The sequence below is a fragment of the Tamandua tetradactyla genome, chromosome 21, assembly GCF_023851605.1.
Source record: "Tamandua tetradactyla isolate mTamTet1 chromosome 21, mTamTet1.pri, whole genome shotgun sequence".
Lineage (NCBI taxonomy): Eukaryota > Metazoa > Chordata > Mammalia > Pilosa > Myrmecophagidae > Tamandua > Tamandua tetradactyla.
Genome location: NC_135347.1, coordinates 16,025,534 through 16,046,723, shown reverse-complemented (window position 1 = coordinate 16,046,723; position 21,190 = coordinate 16,025,534). Strand labels below are relative to the sequence as shown.

At 35.3% G+C, this 21,190-nt stretch overlaps 1 protein-coding gene across 6 annotated transcripts in view; it reads left to right on the top strand.

The window, feature by feature from the left end:
* YTHDC2 (YTH N6-methyladenosine RNA binding protein C2) overlaps positions 1-21,190 on the top strand; it is a 156,391-nt gene that overhangs the window by 74,398 nt on the left and 60,803 nt on the right. For all 6 annotated transcript variants that reach the window (XM_077138925.1, XM_077138930.1, XM_077138927.1 and 3 more), the window contains 5 exons: positions 5,262-5,364; positions 6,226-6,382; positions 8,762-8,869; positions 9,968-10,116; positions 10,955-11,090. In XM_077138925.1, the coding sequence (XP_076995040.1) occupies positions 5,262-5,364; positions 6,226-6,382; positions 8,762-8,869; positions 9,968-10,116; positions 10,955-11,090 (653 nt within the window). The remainder of the gene's footprint in view (positions 1-5,261; positions 5,365-6,225; positions 6,383-8,761; positions 8,870-9,967; positions 10,117-10,954; positions 11,091-21,190) is intronic.

The window sequence follows — 21,190 nt, the reverse complement described above, 5'->3', positions numbered from 1 at the left end:
GTAGTTACAGGACAGATCCCAGAGTTTGTCATGGACTACCATATGATCCTCTTAGATTTTTCCTTCTAGCTGCTCCAGAACATAGGAGGCTAGAAGGCTTAAATATTTTTTTATCACCACAATTGACTTTTTTTCTCTTTTTTATGAAAAATAACATATATACAAAAAAGCTACAGATTTCAAAGTACAGCACCCAATTAGTTATAGAACATATTTCAGAGTTTGACATGGGTTACAGTTCCACAATTTTAAGTTTTTACTTCTAGCTGCACTTAAGATACTGGAGACTAAAAGAAATATCAATTTAATGATTCAGCTATCATATTCATTTGTTAAATCCTTTCTTCTCTGTATGACTACACCATCATCTCTGATCTTTCTATTGCTCTCTTTAGGGTATTTGACTATGGCCATTCTAACTTTTTCGTGTTGGAAGGGACTGTCAGTAATATGGTGTAGGGAGATGGAACTAACTGATGTTCTGGAGAGGCTGGCCCCTGGTCCAAGGACCCATCTAGAGGTTGTAGGTTTCTGGAAAGTTGCACTAGTACATGTAATCTTTGTAGAGTCTTATATATAGCCCTAGATGTTTTTTAGATTTGACTGGAATGGTTTCGATTGGGGTTTGGCAAGTTATGATACTTAGCCATGTCTAACTGAAGCTTGCATAAGAGTGGCCTCTAGAGTAGCCTCTCAACTTATTTGAACTCTCTCAGCCACTGATATTTTATTTGTTATACTTCTTTTCCCGCTTTTGGTCAGGACAGCATTGTTGATCCCACGGCTCCAGGACCAGACTCATCCCTGGGGTCATCTCCCATGCTGCCAAGGAGACATTCACCCCTGGATGTCATGTCCCACATAGGGGGTCTTTGCCCATTTTTTAAATGGATTTGTTGTTAAGGTAAAGGATTTCTTTATGTGCTATGGATATTAAATCTTTATCAGATACGTGGCTTTCAAATATTTTCTCCTGTTGCGTATGGGTTGTCGTTTCAATTTCATGATAAAGTCATTTGAGGCACAAAATTTTTAATTTTGATGAACTCCCACTTATCTATTTTTTTCTTTTGTTGCTTGAGCTTTGGGTGTAAAGTTTAAGAAATCATTGCATAATACAAAGTTCTGAAGATGCGCTCCTATGTTTTCTTCTAGGAGTTTGATAGTTCGCACTCTTATATGTAGGTCTTTCATCCATTTATAGTTTTTTTTTTATGAGATATGAAGTAGGGGTCCTCCCTTTTTTTTTTTTTTTTTTTTTGCAAATGGTGATCCAGTTTTCCCAGTCCCATTTATTGAAGAGTCTGTTCTTTTCCAATGATAGCTCTTTGCCTCCTTGTAAAAAATCATTTGGCCATGATGTGAGGGTTGATTTCTAAGCTCTCAATTCAATTCCGTTTGTCTATATGTCTGTCGTTGTGTCAGTACCATGCTGTTTGTTTTGTATTGTTTTTTTGGCAGGGGTCACATTTTATTTGTTTTCCATGTAAGTATCCCCTTATTGCAGCACCATTTGCTGAATTTTTGTTTGATTCATTTCTCATTTATTTGTTTGCTTGCTTGTTTGTTTTTTGGAAGTGTGTGGGCTGGGAATTAAACCCAGGTCTCCCGCATCATGCTGTTTTGATTACTGTGGCCTTGTAATAAATTTTAAGATCAGAAGTGTGAGTACTCCACCTTCCTTTAAGATGGCTTTAACTGTTCATGGCCCCTTTCTTTCTATATGAATTTGATGATTGACTTTTCCATTTCAGCAAAGAATGTTGTTGGAGTTTTGATCGAGATTGTGTCAAATCTCTAAATTGCTTTAGGTCTGATTGACATCCTCCAATCTATTAACATGGAATATCCTTCCATTTATTTTGGTGTTCTTTACTTCTTCCTTTTAGCAATTTTTTTTTTTTTTGGTAATATTCTGCATACAAGTCCTTTACATTCTTTACATTCTTAGTTTGATTTGTTCTTATATATTCTCTTATATCTTATTGTGAATGGAGTTTTTTTCTTGAATTTCTTTATGTTTCTTTGATTCATTGTCTAGTGTCCTTTTAGTCTAAAGAACTTCCTTTAGCATTGCTTGAAGAGCAGATCTAAATGTTGACAAATTCCCCCAGGTTTTTTAATCTGGCAACATCTTAATCTCTCCCTCATTTTGTAATGAGAGTCTTGGTGAGTGTGAAATTCTTTGTTGACCCTCCCCCCCCCCCCCAGTACTTTAAATATTCTATACCTCTGCCTTCTTGTCTCCATGGTTTTTGATAAGTTAGTTTTATTGAGATTTATTTGTTCATAACTTACTGCTTTTCTCTTGCAGGTTTCAGAACTCTCACCTTGTCCTTGTCCTTGGCATTGGGCAGTTTGATTACTGTGTGCCTGGATGTGGTTCTCTTTGAATTTATCCTGTTTGGAATTCCTTAGGCTTTTTGAATGTGCATATTTATGTCTTTCATTAAATTTGGGAAGTTTTCTGCTATTATTTCTTTGAACATTCCTTCTGCCCTTTCCTTCTCTCTTTTTCTTCTGGGATGCCCATAATATATATATTGGTATGCTCAATGATGTCCCATAGGTTTCTTAGGCTCCTTTTGTTCTTTTTTATACTTTTTTTCTTTCTGTTCCTCAGCTCGAATCATTTCGCTTTGGCTTGTTTTCAGGTTCACTGATTTTTCTGTGCTTCCATCTGCTGTTGAAACTGTCTAGGGAATTTTTCATTATAGTTATTACATTCTTCAACTCCATTTTATTTTTGGATAAATTCTCATATTGTTCATTCATTGTTTTCCTCATATCCTTTAGTTCTTTTTTCCTGTTTTCCTTTATCTCCTTGAGCATATTGAGGATTATTATTCGAAATTCCTTGTTTGCTAAGTTCAAATTCTAGTCCTCTTGGATTTTTATCTTGTTCCATTTGTGGGCCATTATTTTCTGTTTCTTTGTTTTGTGATCACTTATTGGCAGGCTGTACATTTTAATATTTTAAAGTGTTAACTCTGGGATTTGTTCCTGTCTGTCCCTTAAGTTTGTATCCAGCTAGTGATTTGATATTTTCTTGAATGCTTGTAGCTAATCAAAACAAACAAACCAAGGGCATAAAGCACCTTTCGCTCTTTGCAAATTGGCTCAGTTTTGGCTGGTGGTTTCCTTCAGAGCGTAAAGCTCTTTTTTTTTTTTAATTTTTTATTAATTAAAAAAAAATTGCAGAAAGAAACACAAACATTCCCAATACAGAGCTTAAAACTCTTATCAAGAGGATCAGCCTGAGGCACATGGGGAATGCAGAGTCCCCTTTGTTTATCTAAGCCTATTTATAGCTAGAGCTGGGGAGCCTGCTTCTTTTCCTAGGTCCCAAGAATTCTCTATTTACATGTTCATTGGAGTTTTACTGAATGTCCCCACTCCCTTTGAATCAGACCTCCTCATCCTACTGGGTTCTTTTTTGGGGGGGGGTCACATTTTACTCTTTTTCCATGTGAGTATCCCATTATTGAAGCACCATTTGTTGAATTTTTTGCTTGTTTTGTTTGTTTTTTTGGAAAGTACATAGGCTGGGAATTGAACCTAGGTCTCTGGCACAGCAGGCAGGAATTCTAGCACTGAACTACCCTCGCACACCACCTACTTGATTCTCTTTTGAGTGACTTAATTCAGGTAGTCCTTTTCTCCGGGCCATTTCAATTTAGTTGTTTCTTATACTGCCCCAGCTGTCTTTACGCTGCTTTTCTATCTTTGAAGCTACAAAGGACAAACTCTGGGAGGACCAGCCTGAGATATGTACCGCAGCTCAGTCTCTCAGACTTGTACCTGACAGATTGATACTGACATGCATGCACACCAGTATGCACACAAGGGCCACTCTGCTGCCTCTTGAACACAGCCAGGAATGGACTCACAATGAGAGTGCAAGCTAGCTCCATCCTGTGTTATAAAGTTGGTTGAAGAAGGGCCAGCAAGGGTTCCAGGAGCTGCATTTTCTTCATTTTATTTTTAACCTGCATTTTCTTAATTCAGCACTTGCCCAGTTAATGCACCCCTTTAAATGTTTTTCTTTGTTTTAAAGAAGGTTGCTACTGTCTTTAAAATTCCTCTGCCACCTTTGCTCCAGAGAGGTTGGAACAATGGCTGTCTTCAGGATGGGCCTTCTGCAATATGAAGTAGCTTTCAAAGATAGAGTCTGGCATCAGACTGTACCTTCCTGAATGTTGGAGAACTAGTTCTTTTTGTCCCACCCTGGCACCAGCAAGCTCAGTCAGGAGACAGAGCTCCAGTCCCCACTTCTGCTGGCCACAGGGCTGGAGTAAGGGGAATGATAGCCACTCCAGGGAGGGTGAAACTCACTGGTCTTAATTGTAATTTGCCAGCTTCTTTGTCCCACTCTTCCCTTAATGCTGCACAGTGTTCCCCTAGACTTGAGAGTTTCAAAGTGATTGATTCAGATATTTCCTGCCAGTTCAGTAATTGTTTTGATGGAGGGAATGATTCTTGGAGCTTCCTATTCTGTCATCTTCCTACAATTGTCCTTAATGTCTTTTACTTTTTAAATTTCTTTAGTTTTTTTTTGACAAAATACATCACTTAATTGATTAAAGGCTATTAGTAATAACAAATTTATAAGATTTTCAGGCATAAAATAGTCAATCTCATTATTTGAAGTAATAACGATCTGTAAAGTCACTACAAACACTGAATTACCAAATGCTTCAAATGTTTTTGTGGAAAATACAGGGTTAGATTCCTGTGAGCCTGGCATTAACACTTTTGTCAACCAATCCATACATTACCTTGTTTAAAATGTGTGTTCTTGTTTAAAGACAACTTATTTAACATATATTGTTGATTCATTAACATTGAATTCACAGCTGGCAGCACAACATGCCATGAAAAGATGCTTATTTATAATATGAGAGCTGAAACAAGAATTCAGAGCATTGCCTTGTTCTAGCTCAGCTGGGAACATGCATGTTAGGTGACTCAAATTTTTTGTCACCTTGCACATGTCTGTAATTGGCCACGAAAGCTAAGTAAACATTGATTTGGGGGTTACAAATAAATTTTATTAAGTAAATGAATTCACAGTTGTGCAATCCCATGAATAATCAAGATTGACTGTATTTCACATAACTTTGCTAATACATCCATATACCATTATACTATTATGTAAGTAACATTTATTAAAGTACATGCAAGATCAGCATTTAATGTGAACATATTTTGATTACTTGAAAGATTTGTAATTGTGTACTTTATTTTGATTTTTTAAAAAGGGTTTCTCCAAAGACACTTCTGACATTTTGCACTAATGGGGTATTGCTTCGCACATTGATGGCAGGAGATAGTACATTGTCAACAGTGACCCATGTTATTGTGGTAAGAATATTGCTGAATTCGCCATAAATAACTCAGTTTTCTTATTTATAGGAGTGATTAAACTTTAAATAAGCCATTTTTAGAATAGGATCTAAATGAGAACTAGTTTATTCTTTGAACAGGCTATTATAATCAGATTATTTTTGTTCTCTGTAATTAGAAATAAATATTGGATTAAAATTAAAATATTCTTACTATCAGGTTTTATGGGGGAAATAAAATAAGTAGGTATTTTTAAAAATTTGCTTTTGCTATTTGAAAATGATAAATGTACTTAGAGTTCTCCAGAAATGATGATAGTTTACTTTCGTCTCTATATCTAGTCATCTCTTCCCCCTTTAATATACGATTTATTTCCTAGTCATTTTCCTCGTGGTTAAGCTGTTTAATTAACTCCTGAAGAAATAAGTTGATGAATTACCCCCTTATTAAAGAACTTCTAAGCTTTTATCCAGTGTCTGTCAGAAAAAAGAATTGGATTGTTTTAAAAGTTTCTGGAAAGCAGGTGGTGGAAACTTACCAGTTTTCTGTTTGGCATTTAAACCAAAATATGAACAGAAGCATATTTAAGTAGGTTTTATATGTATTAACACTACATTAAATGAAACACTAATTTAAATTTGTTGTCATTTGTATGGTTTTATGTTCCATGGGAAAGAAAGATTGGTACTTTGTAATATGCAGTAGTTTGTTAATGTCTGATTATTACTGAATTGTGTATAATACAAAATTTTCACTAATTTGCTTGGCTTAGTCTGCATTTAATTTGAGTGCATGTAAAACCCAGCAGCACCATTCTTTTAAAGAGTTAGTCATCCATAATGTTTAACTGTCCCATGGGTTTATTTTTGTTTACTACAGGATGAAGTACATGAAAGGGATCGATTTAGTGATTTTTTACTTACAAAGTTAAGAGATTTGCTACAGAAACACCCAACTTTGAAGCTGATTCTTTCTAGTGCTGCACTGGATGTAAATCTCTTTACAAGATATTTTGGAAGTTGTCCAGTGATATATAGTAAGTTAAATTATCACATTTCTTGTAGGATTTTTATGAAAGAATATTTTTGGACATGATTGTGGCTTATTCTAACATGAATTGGGGAATGTTCTGAAGTAGAGGGCATCTGTTTCTTTTTTCTCTGCTTTATTAGTCATCTCTATGTTTTCAGCCTCTCATTTTCCAATTCTTTAATGTGGTGAAGTGAACCTAACTCTGTACTCTTGAAAAGAAATATGCTTTATTTTGATCCTGTATTTCCCTTTCAGTTCTTTACTATGACTTCTTCTCTTTATTTCTAGACTCCTTAAAAGGATAACCTACACTCCCATTTACTTCTGAATATACTGCAACTTAACATTTGCTCTTGCTCTTTAAGCAAAACTGTATTTCCCACTGATCTTTTAAAAAATTTTTTTATTAAATTCCTCCTAAAAAATTGCAAACCTTGTATGTGTTTACCTTAATGAAGTAATACAAAGGTATATGTCGAAAAAGTTCATAATATCCCTTATCTTTTAGTCCATGTTCTACTTTTCTGAAATTACTGATATTAAAAACCTGATATAAATTTTCCCAACTCATCCATGCCCATACAAACATGCAAATATATATATATATACATATATATGGTTCTAAAAAATTAATTTTGCAAAGATTGGCACATGCCTTATATGTTATTTTGCAGTATGCTGTATTCATATGACAGTATGTTGTGGACAGTCCTCCAGTTAAATAGCTTTACATCTAGTTCATAATTTTAAACAGCTGCTTTAGAATTTCATAATATGGATGTTCCATGCTTTTTATCTCATCATTCCTTTATATTTGGACATTCAGGTTGATTATATATCCCACCCTCCTCAGTATAAACAATGTTGTAATGAACATCTTTGTATGTGTATGTCCTTATATACTAATCCTCTCATTTCTAGGGATAGATTCCTGAAAGTGAAGTTGCTGAGTAAGAGTGTATCTACTTTTAATAATTTTACCATTTTACTTTTTCAAAAGGCTGAAACAGTTCACGTTTCTGCAATCTATAGGGTGTTCATTTGTGTATTCATAGCATCATTGTTTTGACACTGATACAATTGTCAAGTGTAATCATATTTCAGACAAAGATCTTACTTATGTTTCCTGTAGTGTTTCTCATGGTTGGCCTCTTTTTTGTGAAATGCTCAGATCCCATAATGGGATCCCATATCCCAATATGACAACACTATTCCTTGAGTTTTAATTCTACCTAATAACATGAATTTTTCCATCTCTGTTGTGAGCTTCTCTTTTGCATGGTGCTTAAATAATTGGTATTTTCTAGGTTTATTCCCTTTTCTCTTTCCTACTCACTCTACCTTCCTTACATCCTCCCCCCCCCTTCTTTCCTGCTTGATGCAGCACTCTACTAGGCACTGGAGATGTACTGTCTCCCTAGAGACTCTTGCTCATGCCCTTGGCTTCTACCTTTTCTTGTATACTCATGTCCCTCAAATCTTCATTTCTGTTTCAGACTGTTCTCCAGAATTTTGAAACTTAGATCTTATAAGCAGCTCACTTTCAGTATGCCCCATAATACTTTTTTGTATTATGTCAAAAAATCAAAAACTTGAATGTTTTTGACAAAAATCTTCTCTTCTTGTATTGCCTGTCTTGGTTAATCATACCACCACTGATTTAGTCATCTAAGTCACAAACATTAACTTCTCATAATATTTTTGAGTGACCAGGCAAATAAAATGTATGTATCGGCTAATTTACAGCACTTCTTAGCATCTCACATTTGACATGTTTAAACCCAAACCCCAGTTCCCACCAGCCAAACTGTTCCTCTTTCAGCATTCCTTGTTATCATGGAAACGACATCATTTTGCATTGCCTGCACTTTCCTTTTCACATAGCCTACTTATTCCGTTTATCTTTTTGTCTTAGTCTTCATTTTCTCAGTGAGGATGCTTTTCTTGACCCATTCAAATCTCTCAATTTATGCTGCCATAGTGTCTTATACTTCTCTCTCATAGACTTTTCAGAACTCTGTTTAATATATTTATGTTATGGATTATTGGATTAATACCCCTCCCCTGCTAGCTTGCAAGCTTCAAGAGGACAGGAGGTAGCTCTGTTTCCCTTTTGTTTCCCATATGTTTCCTAATACTTAGTATGATGCGGACACATGTTATGTAGATAGTAAACTAAAAAAACAAAACAAAACAAATGAGTATGAGCTTGTTTAAAATAAAGATCAAAGTTATATTTATAGGGCAGTGTCATGAAAGTCACTTGAACAATAAAATTGTTTTTGGAGTTTACAGTCACGCTTATTAACTTTGGATTCTCAAGTTTCTGTGTGAATTGTCTTTAAAATGCAAATTGACTTTTTAAAAAAATTCTGTTATTTAGTACAGGGAAGACCATTTGAAGTAAAAGAAATGTTTCTGGAAGATATCTTAAGAACTACTGGATATACAAACAAAGAAATGTTAAAGTACAAAAAGGAAAAACAGCGAGGTAAGCTTTTTATCAAAGAAATAGAAAATAATATTGATATTGACTTCTTGAGTATTCCAGTCTATGGGATATAGAAGAACAGTTGAGATTGTTTTTCTCTTGTAAAAAATAATTAATTGTTAACATTACATGAGTATGTTGTTACCAAATGCATCTTTTGATGCCCAGAAGTTATAATCTATGGGGAGGAATTGAAAGTGGATGCCAGTGTTGAGAAGGCTAAGTGTGTCTGTATCTGAAGATTTAACCAACATTTTCAGGGAGCAGAAAATTATTTGCTCGTTGCCCATAGCGTATTTCACTGGACTGGGATTGGTAGTAAGTGGTGGTGAAAGATTAGCATCTGAGCAATAACAGGCTTATTTTTGATAAAAATGTCAAGGTTTCTAAATGTTGATTTGTTATGGAATTACATATGTATGTTGAATTTAGCATTATTTGCCTATTAATACATCTCTTATAATAGCATACACTATCTCAGCTTATGAATTAGGTTTTGGATTGCTTTTTCTTACCTTTAACTACATTATTCATGTTAGAAGATTTAGTTTGAAGCTTTGATTGTTTAATTTAGATAACTTCTTTGGGTCTTAGGTTCACCACTTGGAAAATATAATGAATTAGCAGTGCCTATTTCACAGGGCAGTGCTGAATCACTGATACGTAAATTATAAAACTCCTAGATCTTGAAGCTTTTGAAGCTGAAAATTGCTTATTTCTTGTATCTCAAGCACTATGATGATAGGTGTTCAAGAAATAGGTTTCTATAAAATCCTATATGAATATTTATTCATTGATTTCAAAATATTTATAGTATGGCTAAAATATTCTTTAAATTATGGAATTACTTAGAAGTCAACTCTTTATTAATAGATGAATAGATGAAGTTTTAAGTGATTTCATGTATCATTGTAGGTGAGCAAACACATTTTATTGAATGCTCCTAATTAATATGTTTAAAAAACAGTAACTTCAAAATAAGGCCATTTTTTAATTGCATTAGACTTACTTAATTTTTTTTAAGCAGAGGATGCATCTCAAAAAGCCAAGAATTTATCTTAAGTAGATTAAGTATTCTTTCTTTGGTAATTGATTTAGAAGAAAAACAACAAACCACACTTACAGAATGGTACTCAGCTCAAGAGAATACTTTCAAGCCTGAGTCTCAGAGACAGAGAACTGTTCCAAATGTGACTGAAGAGTATGATTTATTGGATGATGGTGGTGATGCTGTCTTCAGTCAGTTGGTAAGACCTTGGTGGTTTGAAACTGATATTTGAATGAAAATTGTTTAATTTAAGGAACACTTTATGAGGTTATAATTGTTAACTGCATAAATAAAAGTTAATTCTGTTAGTTTATTTTAGACTACAACAAACTTTTTTCACAACAACTTTCTAGACACTTTTTAGAAAAGAATCTAATTCTGAGCAAGAAAAGGTGCACACTACGGACAGATATGTTTGTATTTTCTAGTTTAAAGTTGTAATACACCCAGGTGAACTATTCATGAGTTTTAAAAAATACTTCTAAACAATACTTACTAATGTTTTAAAATTGTGTATTTAGAATAGGGCAGACACATTTGATTCAGTGAACAGCATTTTGACCTAGCAAATTGGTGGTTCTTAAGCCTGGCTATACATTAGCATCCCAGAAGAGCTTTTAAAGCACCGTAAAATCTGGCCTCACACCACCAGAGATTATGATACGTTTCGTCTGGTCTAGGACTTGGCATCAATGTTAACAGACTCCAAGTGATAATGTACTCTCTGATGTACTGCTAGGAGAAAGAACCACTGGTATATAGGTATATTTAGCAACATTCTATCAGAAGCACAGTTACTTAATATTGTGACTGCGTTATATTATCCTTTCTTGAAAAGCTCATTTATAAAATCTGAATGTAAGAAAGAAAGAGATAATATTGTGAGTGATAATATTTGTGATGAAATTATGTGATACACTTTTTTGTAATATCGTAAGGTTAGTAGTTCTTGTGGTCATTGTGGCCATTTCTTATTCTTTGCAAGCAGATGTTAAGCTACTAGGTTGTTTATAATCTTTGCTTTTTTTTTTTTAAAGACAGAAAAAGATGTGAATTGCCTTGAACCATGGTTAATAAAGGAAATGGATGCTTGTCTTTCTGATATATGGCTACATAAGGATGTTGATGCCTTTGCTCAGGTCTTTCACCTTATTTTAACTGAAAATGTTAGTGGTAAGTTTATTTTTTAAACGTTTTTATTACTTTTACAGTTATTTATGGTTAGAGTTTAGTTTAATTTAAAATGTAAGCACTACTTTTTTTGTTGTTATTCACAACCCCAAAATTGTTCTTTTGAATACATATTTTATTTCAAATGCAAAATCAGGATCTTCCTGTTAGCATAGGAAAATAAATAAATACCATGCAAAATCAGAGATTCTTAATCTAATGTCTCCCAAATAGTTTCATGAGTTCTGTTACTCCATGACAATTATATACAGAAGTACTTTTGTGTATATGTAATGCATGTGTACATATGCTTTGTTAACTCCCTTACCACCCACCCTTTCTGGAAAGGATTTCTCTTTGTTCTCCAGGAGATTTGTGACTTTAAGAAAGGAAGGGAAAAAATATTAATAAATATTCTCTAGATTATTCATTTAGTAAATGAAAAAATTTAGCATACCTTTAGTTATATAGACTCATGTTTTCACTAATGAGTTACTCTGATTTTTGTTAGTTGATTATGGTATATATTGGCAATCAGAGGTAAATTTCAGAACCCCACAGGCAGCTAGACAAAAGCCAAAATGAAAGATCATGGTCGGTCAGTACTGGAAAGGATTTAAAAGTCAAGCAGTAGATCCCTTTATCTATTTTGTTTATCCACTCGTCTGTTGATGAGCACCTAGATTGTTTCCATCTCTTGGCAGTCGTGAATAGTGCCACTATGAACAGCAGTGCATAAATGTCTGTTTGTGTCAATGCCCTCAACTCTTCTGGGTATTCTCGAGTATTGTTATTGCCAGATCGTAGAGCAACTCAGTATTTAGTTTTCTGAGGATTCGCCAAACTGATTTCCACAGTGGCTGAACTATTTTACATTCCCACCACCAATGAATAAGTGTTCCGATTTCTTTGCATCCTCTCCAACATTTATAGTTCCCTGTTTGTTTAATAGCAGCCATTCTTATAGGTGTGAGGTGGTATCTCATTGTCTTCTTAATTTGCGTTTTTCTTATAGCCAGTGAAGATGAGCAGCTCTTCATATGCTTCTTAGTTATCTGTATTTGCTCTTCAGAAAACTGCCTGTTCATTTCCTCTGCTCATTTTATAATTGGGTTGTTTGTTCTTTTGTTGGTGAGCTGTAGAATTCCTTTATGTACCCAGGATATCAAGCCTTTATCCAATATGTGGTTTCCAAATGTTTTCTCCCATTGAATTGATTGCCTCTTCACCTTTTTACCAAAATCCTTTGAGGCACAGAAGCTCTTGATCTTAAGGAATACCCCCTCCCCCTTTTTTCTTTCACAGCTTGTGCTTTACGTGCGAAGTTTAAGAAGCTATCTCCTATTAGTAGATCTTGAAGATGTTTTCCTCCATTTTTTTCAAGAAGTTTTATGGTACTGGCTTTTACGTTTAGGTCTTTGATCATTTTGAATTAATTTTTGTATAGAGTATAAGGTAGGGTTCCTGTTTCATTCTTTTGGCTATTGAAATCCAGTTCTCCCATGCCCATTTATTGAACAGACTGTTCTTTCTCAATTCATTGACTTTTGGGGCCTTATTGAAGATCAAATGTCCATAGATTTGGTGGTCAATCTCTGCATTCTTGATTCTGTTCCACCAGTTAGTCCTTCTGTCTTTGTGCCAGTACCATGCTGTTTTGACCACTGTGGCTTTATAGTAAGCTTTAAAGTCAGGAAGTGATAGATCTCCCAGTTCACTCTTCTTTTTTAGGATATCTTTAGGTATTCGAGGTCTCTGTCCCTTCCATATAAATTTGATAACCAGTTTTTCCAAGTCTTCAAAGCAGGTTGTTGGGATTTTTATTGGTATTGCATTGAATCTGTAGCAGTTTGGGTAGAATTGACATCTTGATGATATTAAATCTTCCTATCCATGAGAATGAAATATCTTTCCATCTATTTAGGTAATTTTTTTTCTTTTAGCAATTTTATGTAGTTTTTCTGTGTATAAGTTCTTGACATCCCTGGTTAAACTTATTCCTAGATACCTAATTCTGCTGCTTGCTATTCTGAATGGATTTTTTTTCTTAGTTGTCACCTTAGCTAGGTCATTGCTTGTGTATAGAAACATTACTGATTTTTGTACATTAATCTTGTATCCTGCCACTTTACTGAGCTAGTTTATTTGCTCACATAGTTTTACTTTAGATTTCTCAGGGTTTTCTAAGTATAGGGTCATGTCATCTGCAAATAATGAAAGTTGTACTTCTTCCCTCCTATTTGGATGCCTTTTATTTCTTTCTCCTATCTGATTGCTCCAGCTAGTACTTCTGATACATTGTAGAATAACAGTGGTGACAGTGGGCATCTTTGTCTTGTCCCCAATCTCAAGGGGAATGCTTTCAATTTTTCACCATTAAATATGATGCTAATTATGGGTTTTTCATATATGCCCTTTATGATATTGAGAAAGTTTCCTTCAATGCGTAACTTTTGAAGTGTTTTTATCAGGAAAGGATGTTGGATTTTGTTGAATGTGTTTTCAGCATCGGTCAATATGATCATGTGATTTTTCCCTTTCAATTTGTTAATGTGCTGTATTACGTTGATTGATTTTCTTATGTTGAACCACTCTTGCATTCCTGGTATGAATCCCACTTGATCATGATGTATAATTCTTTTAATGTGGTGTTGGATATGGTCTGCTGGTATTTTGTTAAGAATTTTTACATCTGTGTTCATTAGGGAGATTGGTCTGTAATTTTCTTTTCTTGTATTGTCTTTATCTCATTTTGGTATTAGAGTGATGTTAGCTTCATAAAATGAGTTAGGTAGTATTCCTTTTTCTTCAGTTGTTTGTAATAGTTTGAGCAGGATTGACGTCAGTTCTTTTTTTTTTTTTCTCTCCACAGTATTAATTTCTTTTTTTTTTAGTAGCTGTAGGTTTACAATAATTCGTGCAGAAGATGCAGAATTCCCATATACTCCACCTCACACACATAGTTTTACCTATTAGTGAGTTTACATTAGTGTGTAATCTTTGTTACAACTGATGAAACAATATTATTACAATTTTACTATTAACTATAGTCCATAGTTTATCATTTTTGCTGTATGGTCCAATGGCTTAAAACACTGTTTTTTTTTACATGGGCAGGCTCCAGGAATTGAACCTGGGTCTCTGGCACAGTAGGCAAGAATTCAAGAATTCTATCACTGAGCCACCAGTGCACCATCCTTAAAATGCTCTTTTAATTCTAGTAACATATATGCAACTTAAAATGTCCCTTATCCACTTGTAAATGTGTAATTCAGTGGTGTTAATTATTTTGACAAAGTTCTGCAACCATTACCACCGTCCACAACCAAAAATTTTCCATCATTGCAAATAGATACTGTACCAAGCACAATATTTTTTACAACCAGCAAAAAACTGCAAGTGTCCAAGTATGTGTGTCCATCCAGTGTGAGATACTTGAAAAAAATATGACACATCTGTCCATATTATATGCAGTAAGAAGAAGAATGGACTGTGCTCTCTTATTGATCTGGATGGATGTCTGCCATACATGGAGATTAAAAGAAGTAAGTTGTAGGGCAGTGGTCTTCAAAGCATGGCTTCTAGACCTGAAAACTTCTAGAAATGTAAATTCTCAGCCTCACCCCAGACCTGCTGAATGTGAATCTCTGGGAGAGGTTCAGCAATCTGTATCTTAGCAAGCCTGTTAGCTGAGTCTGGTGCATGCTGAAGTTTGAGAAACACTGCTGTAGTGTAATATAGTATTATCCAATTTGGGGGGTGGGTTGGGAATATATGAGGGAAATCTCTTTATACATGTGCTAATTTCCTTGTATATATTTGTATGAACTTAATGAAAGGCACTGAGATAAAACAAACTCACCCCATTTATTAACTCAGGGAGAGGGGCTGAAGTAGAGAAAAGGAAAGATTATCATCTTATCTTTGTATTCTTATACTTCCATAATGTTTTACTTGTTACAATAAGGAAATATCATTCCTTAATTTAAAAAATCAAAAAAAGAAAAAATTTAAAAAGCTATCATTAGTATCAACTGGGTATCAGTTCTTTTAGAAAAGTTTGATAAAATTCTCCTGTGAAGCCATCAGGTCCTGGGCTATTTTTTTTGAGGGAAGATTTTTTTTTGAGTGTGTGGGAAGATTTTTAACTGATTGGATCTCTTTACTTGTAATTGGTTTGTTGAGGTCTTCTGTTTCTTCTCAAGACAGTATAGGTGATTTGTGTCTTTCTAGGAATTTGTCCATTTCATTTAAGTGATCTAGTTTGTTGACATATAGTTGTTCATAATATTACCATTCCTTTTTTTAAAAAATTGATCTATATTTTTAGAAGTAATTTTTCATATTTGAAAATGTGAACATTTTTTTCACCTCCAGTTTTCTGACAATCTTTTTTTCACCATTGTGTCTTCTTTTTAAAACATTTTTTTATTATAAAATATATACACAAAGAAGAGAAAGAAAAGTAATTTTTAAAGTATATTTTAACTAGTAGTTACAGAACAGATTTCAGAGTTTGTTATGGGTTACTATTCCGCTATTTCAGATTTTTCCTTCTAGCTGCTCCAGAACACTGTAGGGTAAAAGAAATATCAGTATAGTCATTCAGCAGTTATGCTCTCTGTTATAACTCCTCCTTCTCCTCTGATCTTTCTCCCAGTCTATAGGGATTTTAGGGGAATGACCATTCTAACATTTTCATATTGATAAGTGGTGTCAACAATAAGGTTTAGGGGGATGTAATTAGTTGATAATATTGGAGAGGATGCTCCCTCTGGGTTTCAGGATTTATTTGGCCTATAATCCTCTGGAGGTTATAGGTTTCAGGAATATAAACTTAGTGCATGAACCTTTTTTTTTATAGAGTCTCAATTACAGCCCTAGGTGTTCTTAAAAGCTGACAGTAAAAAAAAAAAAAGTTAACAGTAATGATGTTGGTTGGCTTTGGCAGACCATGGGAATTTGCAATATCCACCTGCAGTTTGCATAAGAATAGCCTCCAGAATAGCTTCTTGACTCTGTTTGAACTCTCTTAGCCACTTATGCCTTATTTTGTCCACTTCTTTCCCCTTTTCTGGCCAGGAAGGCATTGTTGATCCCCGGTTTCAAGACTGAACTTGTCTCTGGAAGTCATGTCCCCTGGTGTCAGGGGAACTTTCATCCCTGAATGCCATGTCCCATTTAGTGGGGAGGGTAATGATTTTACTTGTAGAGTTGGGCTTAGAGAGATAGAGGCCACATCTGAGCAACAAAAGAGTTTTCCTGGAAGCAGGAAATAGATATTCTTAGCTTCTCCACTATAGAAATAAGTGCAGTCTCAAAAGGAATACCTTGGCCTATTTTCTTGGAAGTCCCCAATGGTTGAGAGGTTACCCAGGGTTTCCCAGATTGAGAAAGTTTAATAGTTCCATATATATATTCCACTCCCCACCCTTTGGACTCTTGAGAGACTCTACCAATATTTTTTATTTATCAGCCACCCAAAGTCTGAGTTGTATCCTAGTATTACATTAAGTTATGCAGAATTACAAGGCCTCATTTCCATTCTGGACTCCAGGACTTTGGGTTGTTTAAATGAGCTATTCAGACAAGTTGATTGGATAATATGCTACCAAAAATGTAGGTTCTGGGTCCAAGATGGTGGCTTAGTGAGGTATGAGATTTAGTTCATCCTCCAGAGCAGCTAGTAAATAGCCAGGAACATACAGAACAACTGCTGGGGCCACATCAGTGACTGGATACAGCATACCCTTGTCTGGACAAGCTGGATCAGCTGCAGTCCTACCCAGAACCATGAGTCTCCCAAGCTGCAGAGGCCGGCACCCCTCCCCAACAGGTTGCTTCTCAGAGGGGAAAGGAGAGAGACTTTTACTAGCAGCAAGGGGCTGAGTTCAACCAAACTCCAATTGTGGAATTAATTAAAAAATTCTGACTACTAAAAATATGCCCCCAGCTCAGAAGAACCTCAAGTAAAAGCTGAGGTTGCTGGAGGGCTGAAGGAAAAAACAAAACAAAACCACAGTTTTTTGGGGGTCAGACAGCACAAAATACTTGAAAGGGTCTGGGCCCTGAAGGAAAGGTGGGGGTACATAGGACCTGGAGATACACAGAGCAACATACCAACTTAAGCTCTTGATTGGCAAGCCTGAGGAATGGAGGTCCTGCTCTCAAAAGGATTTTTTTTTTTTTCTTTTTTGGGGCTGTGTTTCTGTGGCTTGACTGCTCTTTGGATACAACTGCAAGGCTTCTCAGGCTCCAACTGCCCCAGGCAAGGGTGGAATTAAGCTTGTCTGAGAGCTTCTCTGGAGGCTGTGCCTTCCCCAGGAAAGGGATAGGGCTAGGGCTCTGCTCAGGTGGTATCCCTCCCTCAAGGAATTCAGACCCCAGGGTCTGGAAAGCTGAAGTAATTAAAGCCAGACTACAACCTTTCCTCTGTCTCAGCCACAGCCCCAGCAGGGAAAGTCTGCTGAAGTTAAAGGTATCACATCACTTTATGCTGGTGGGACCCACAGGCAGACAAGTGTCACATACTGGGCAGGATGGGAAAAACACGGAGTCTAGAGGCTTCATAGGAAAGTCTTTCAACCTGCTGGGTCTCACCCTCAGGGAAAACCGATGCAGGAGACTTTTTCCTCTTGAGAGGAGGCCAGTTTGGACTGGGTTCTATAATACCTAAATAGACCCTCCTAAGGAGGGGAAAAAGGCACCATACAGGCAGGGCAGAAAATAAGAAAACAAGAACTGAAAAATTCTGATCTGTTAAACAAAACCTAAGCTAAAAGTCTAGAATAAGCTGAACTGAATGCCAAAGAACAGATAGACAACAAAGTCATCCAACAAGAAAATCCTAGGTAAAAATAATGAAAACAATCTCCAGAATGAATTAATTAAGGAAATTGAATGTCTAGACGCCAGCAAAAATAATGAATCATACTAGGAAAATTGGAGATACGGCTCGATCAAAAGAACAAACCAACAATTCAAATGAGATATAGGTATTGAAACAATTCAGAATGTTCAAACAGACATGGAAAAACCTCATCAAAAATCAAATCAATAAATTCAGGGAGGATAAAAAGAAGGCAAGGGATGAACAAAAAGAAGAAATTGAAAGTCTGAAAAAACAAATCACAGAACTTATGGGAATGAAAGACACAGTAGAAGAGATGAAAAAAAAATGGAAACCTATGATGTTAGATTTCAAGAGGTAGAAGATAAGATTAGTGAACTGAAGGATGGGATATCTGAAATACGACACACAAAAGAAAATATAGAAAAAAGAATGGAAAAATATGAGCAGGGACTCAGGGAATTGAATGACAGCATGAAGCGCATGAATATATATATACTGTGTGTGTCCCAGAAGGAGAAGAGAAGGGAAAAAGAGGAGAAAAACTAATGGAGGAAATTATCCCTGAAAATTTCCCAACTCTTATGAAACACTTAAAATTATAGATCCAAGTAGTGCAGCGTACCCCAAACAGAATAGATCCAAATAGACATACTTCAAGACACTTACTAATAAGACTCTCAGATGTCAAAGAGAAAGAGGGAATTTTGAAAGCAGCAAAAAAAAAGCAATTCATCACATACAAGGGAAGCCCAATAAGACTATGCGTAGATTTCTCATCAGAAACCATGGGGGCAAGAAGACAGTGATATGATATATTTAAGATACTAAAAGAGGAAAACTGCCAACCAAGAATTCTATATCCAGCAAAATTGTTCTTCAAAAGTGAGGTGGAAATTAAAACATTTTCAGATGGAAAATCACTGAGAATTTGAGACCAAGAGACCAGCTCTGCAAGAAATACTAAAGGGAGCACTAGAGACAGATAGGAAAAGACAGGAGAGAGAGGTGTGGAGAAGAGTGTAGAAATGAAGACTATCAGTAAAGGTAAAAAGAAGAGAAATTAGATGTGACATATAAAATCCAAAAGGCAAAATAGTAGAAGTACTGCTCTTGCAGTAATAACACTAAATGTTCATGGATTAAACTCCCCAATCAAATGACATAGACTAGCAGAATGTATTTAAAAACAGGCAAATCTATATGCTGTCTACAGGAGATGAATTTTAGACCCAAGGATAAACATAGATTGAAAGTGAAAGGTTGGGAAAAGATAATTCATGGAAACAACAATCAGAAAATAGCTGCAGTAGCTATACTAATATCCAACAAATTAGACTTCAAATGTAAAACAGTTAAAACAGACAAAGAAGGACACTATATTAATAAAAGGAACAATTCAACAAGAAGACATAACAATCATAAATATTTATTCACTGAGCCAGAGTGCTCCAAACTACATGTGGAAAACACTAAAACCACTGAAAAGACAAATAGGCACATCCATAATAGCTGGAGACTTCAGTTCCCCATTCTCATCAATGGACAGAACATCTAGACAGAGGATCAATAAAGAAACAAAGAATTTGAATAATGCAATAAATGAACTAGACTTAAAAGACATTTTTAGAACATTACAACCCCATAACAGCAGTATACACCTTTTGTTTAAGTGCTCATGGATTATTCTCAAGGATACACCATAGGCTGGGTCACAAAGCTAGTCTCAATAAATTTAAAAAGATTGAAATCATACAAAACACTTTCTCAGATAATAAACAAACCAAGTTGGAAATCAATAGTAGGCAGACGGCCAGAAAATTCACAAATATTTGGAGGCTCAGCATCACACTCTTAAGCAATCAGTGGGTCAAGGAAGAAATTACTAGAGGAGAAATCAGTAAATACCTCAAGACAAATGAAAATGAAAACGCAACATATCCAAATTTATGGGATGCAACAAAGACAGTGCTAAGAGGGAAATTTATTGCTGTAAATGCCTATATCAAAAAAGAAGAAAAAGCAAAAATCAAGGAATTAGCTGTTCACTTGGAAGAACTAGAGAAAGAACCACAAACTAATCCCAAAGCAAGCAAAAGGAAAGAAATAACGAAGATTAGAGCAGAAATAAATGAAATTGAGAACATGAAAACAATTGAGAAAATCAACAAAACCAGAAGTTGGTTCTATGAGAAAATGGGATTGATGGACCCTTAGCAAGGTTGACAAAAAGAAGAAGAGAGAGGATGCAAATAAATAAAATCAGAAATGAAAGAGGAGACATAACCACTGAGTCTGCAGAAATAAAGGAACCAATAAGAGGATACTATGAAAAACTTTATGCTAATAAACTAGACAACATAGATGAAATGGACAACTTCCTAGAAAAGCATGAACAACCAACATTGACTCGAGAAGAAATAGACGCCCTTAACAAACCAATCACAAGTAAAGAAATTGAGTTAGTCATTAAGAAGCTCCCCCCAAAAGAGAAATCTAGGAACAGATGGCTTCACATGTGAATTCTGTCAAACATTCAAGAAAGAATTAGTACCAATCCTACTCAAACTCTTCAAAAAAATTGAAGATGAGGAAAGACTACCTAACTCATTCTATTAAGTCAACATCACCCTTATACCGAAGCCAGACAGAGATACTACAAGAAAAGAAAGCTACAGACCAATCTCTCTTATGAATATAGATACAAAAATCCTCAACAAAATTCTTGCAAATCGAATCCAGCAGCACATTAAAAGAATTATACACCATGACCAAGTAGGATTCATCCCAGGTATGCAAGGATGGTTCAACATAAGGAAATCAGTTAATGTAGTACACCATATCAAGAAATCAAGGCAAAAAAAAAAAAAACACATGGTCATCTCAATTGATGCAGAAAAGGCATTTGACAAAATTCAACATCCTTTCCTGTTGAAAACACTTCAAAGGATATGAATAGAAGGGAACTTCCTCAACATGGTAAAGGGAATATATGAAAAACCCACAGCTAACATCATTCTCAATGGGGAAAAACTAAAAAATTTCCCCCTAAGATCTGGAACAAGACGAGGATGTCCACTATCACCATTGCTATTCAACATTGTGTTGGAAGTTCTAGCCAGAGCAGTTAGACAGAAATACAAGGCATCAAAATTGGAAAGAAGCAAAACTCTCACTGTTTGCAGATGAGACGATACTGTCTGTTGAAAACCCTGAAAAATTCACAGCAAAGCTACTAGAGCTAACTAATGAG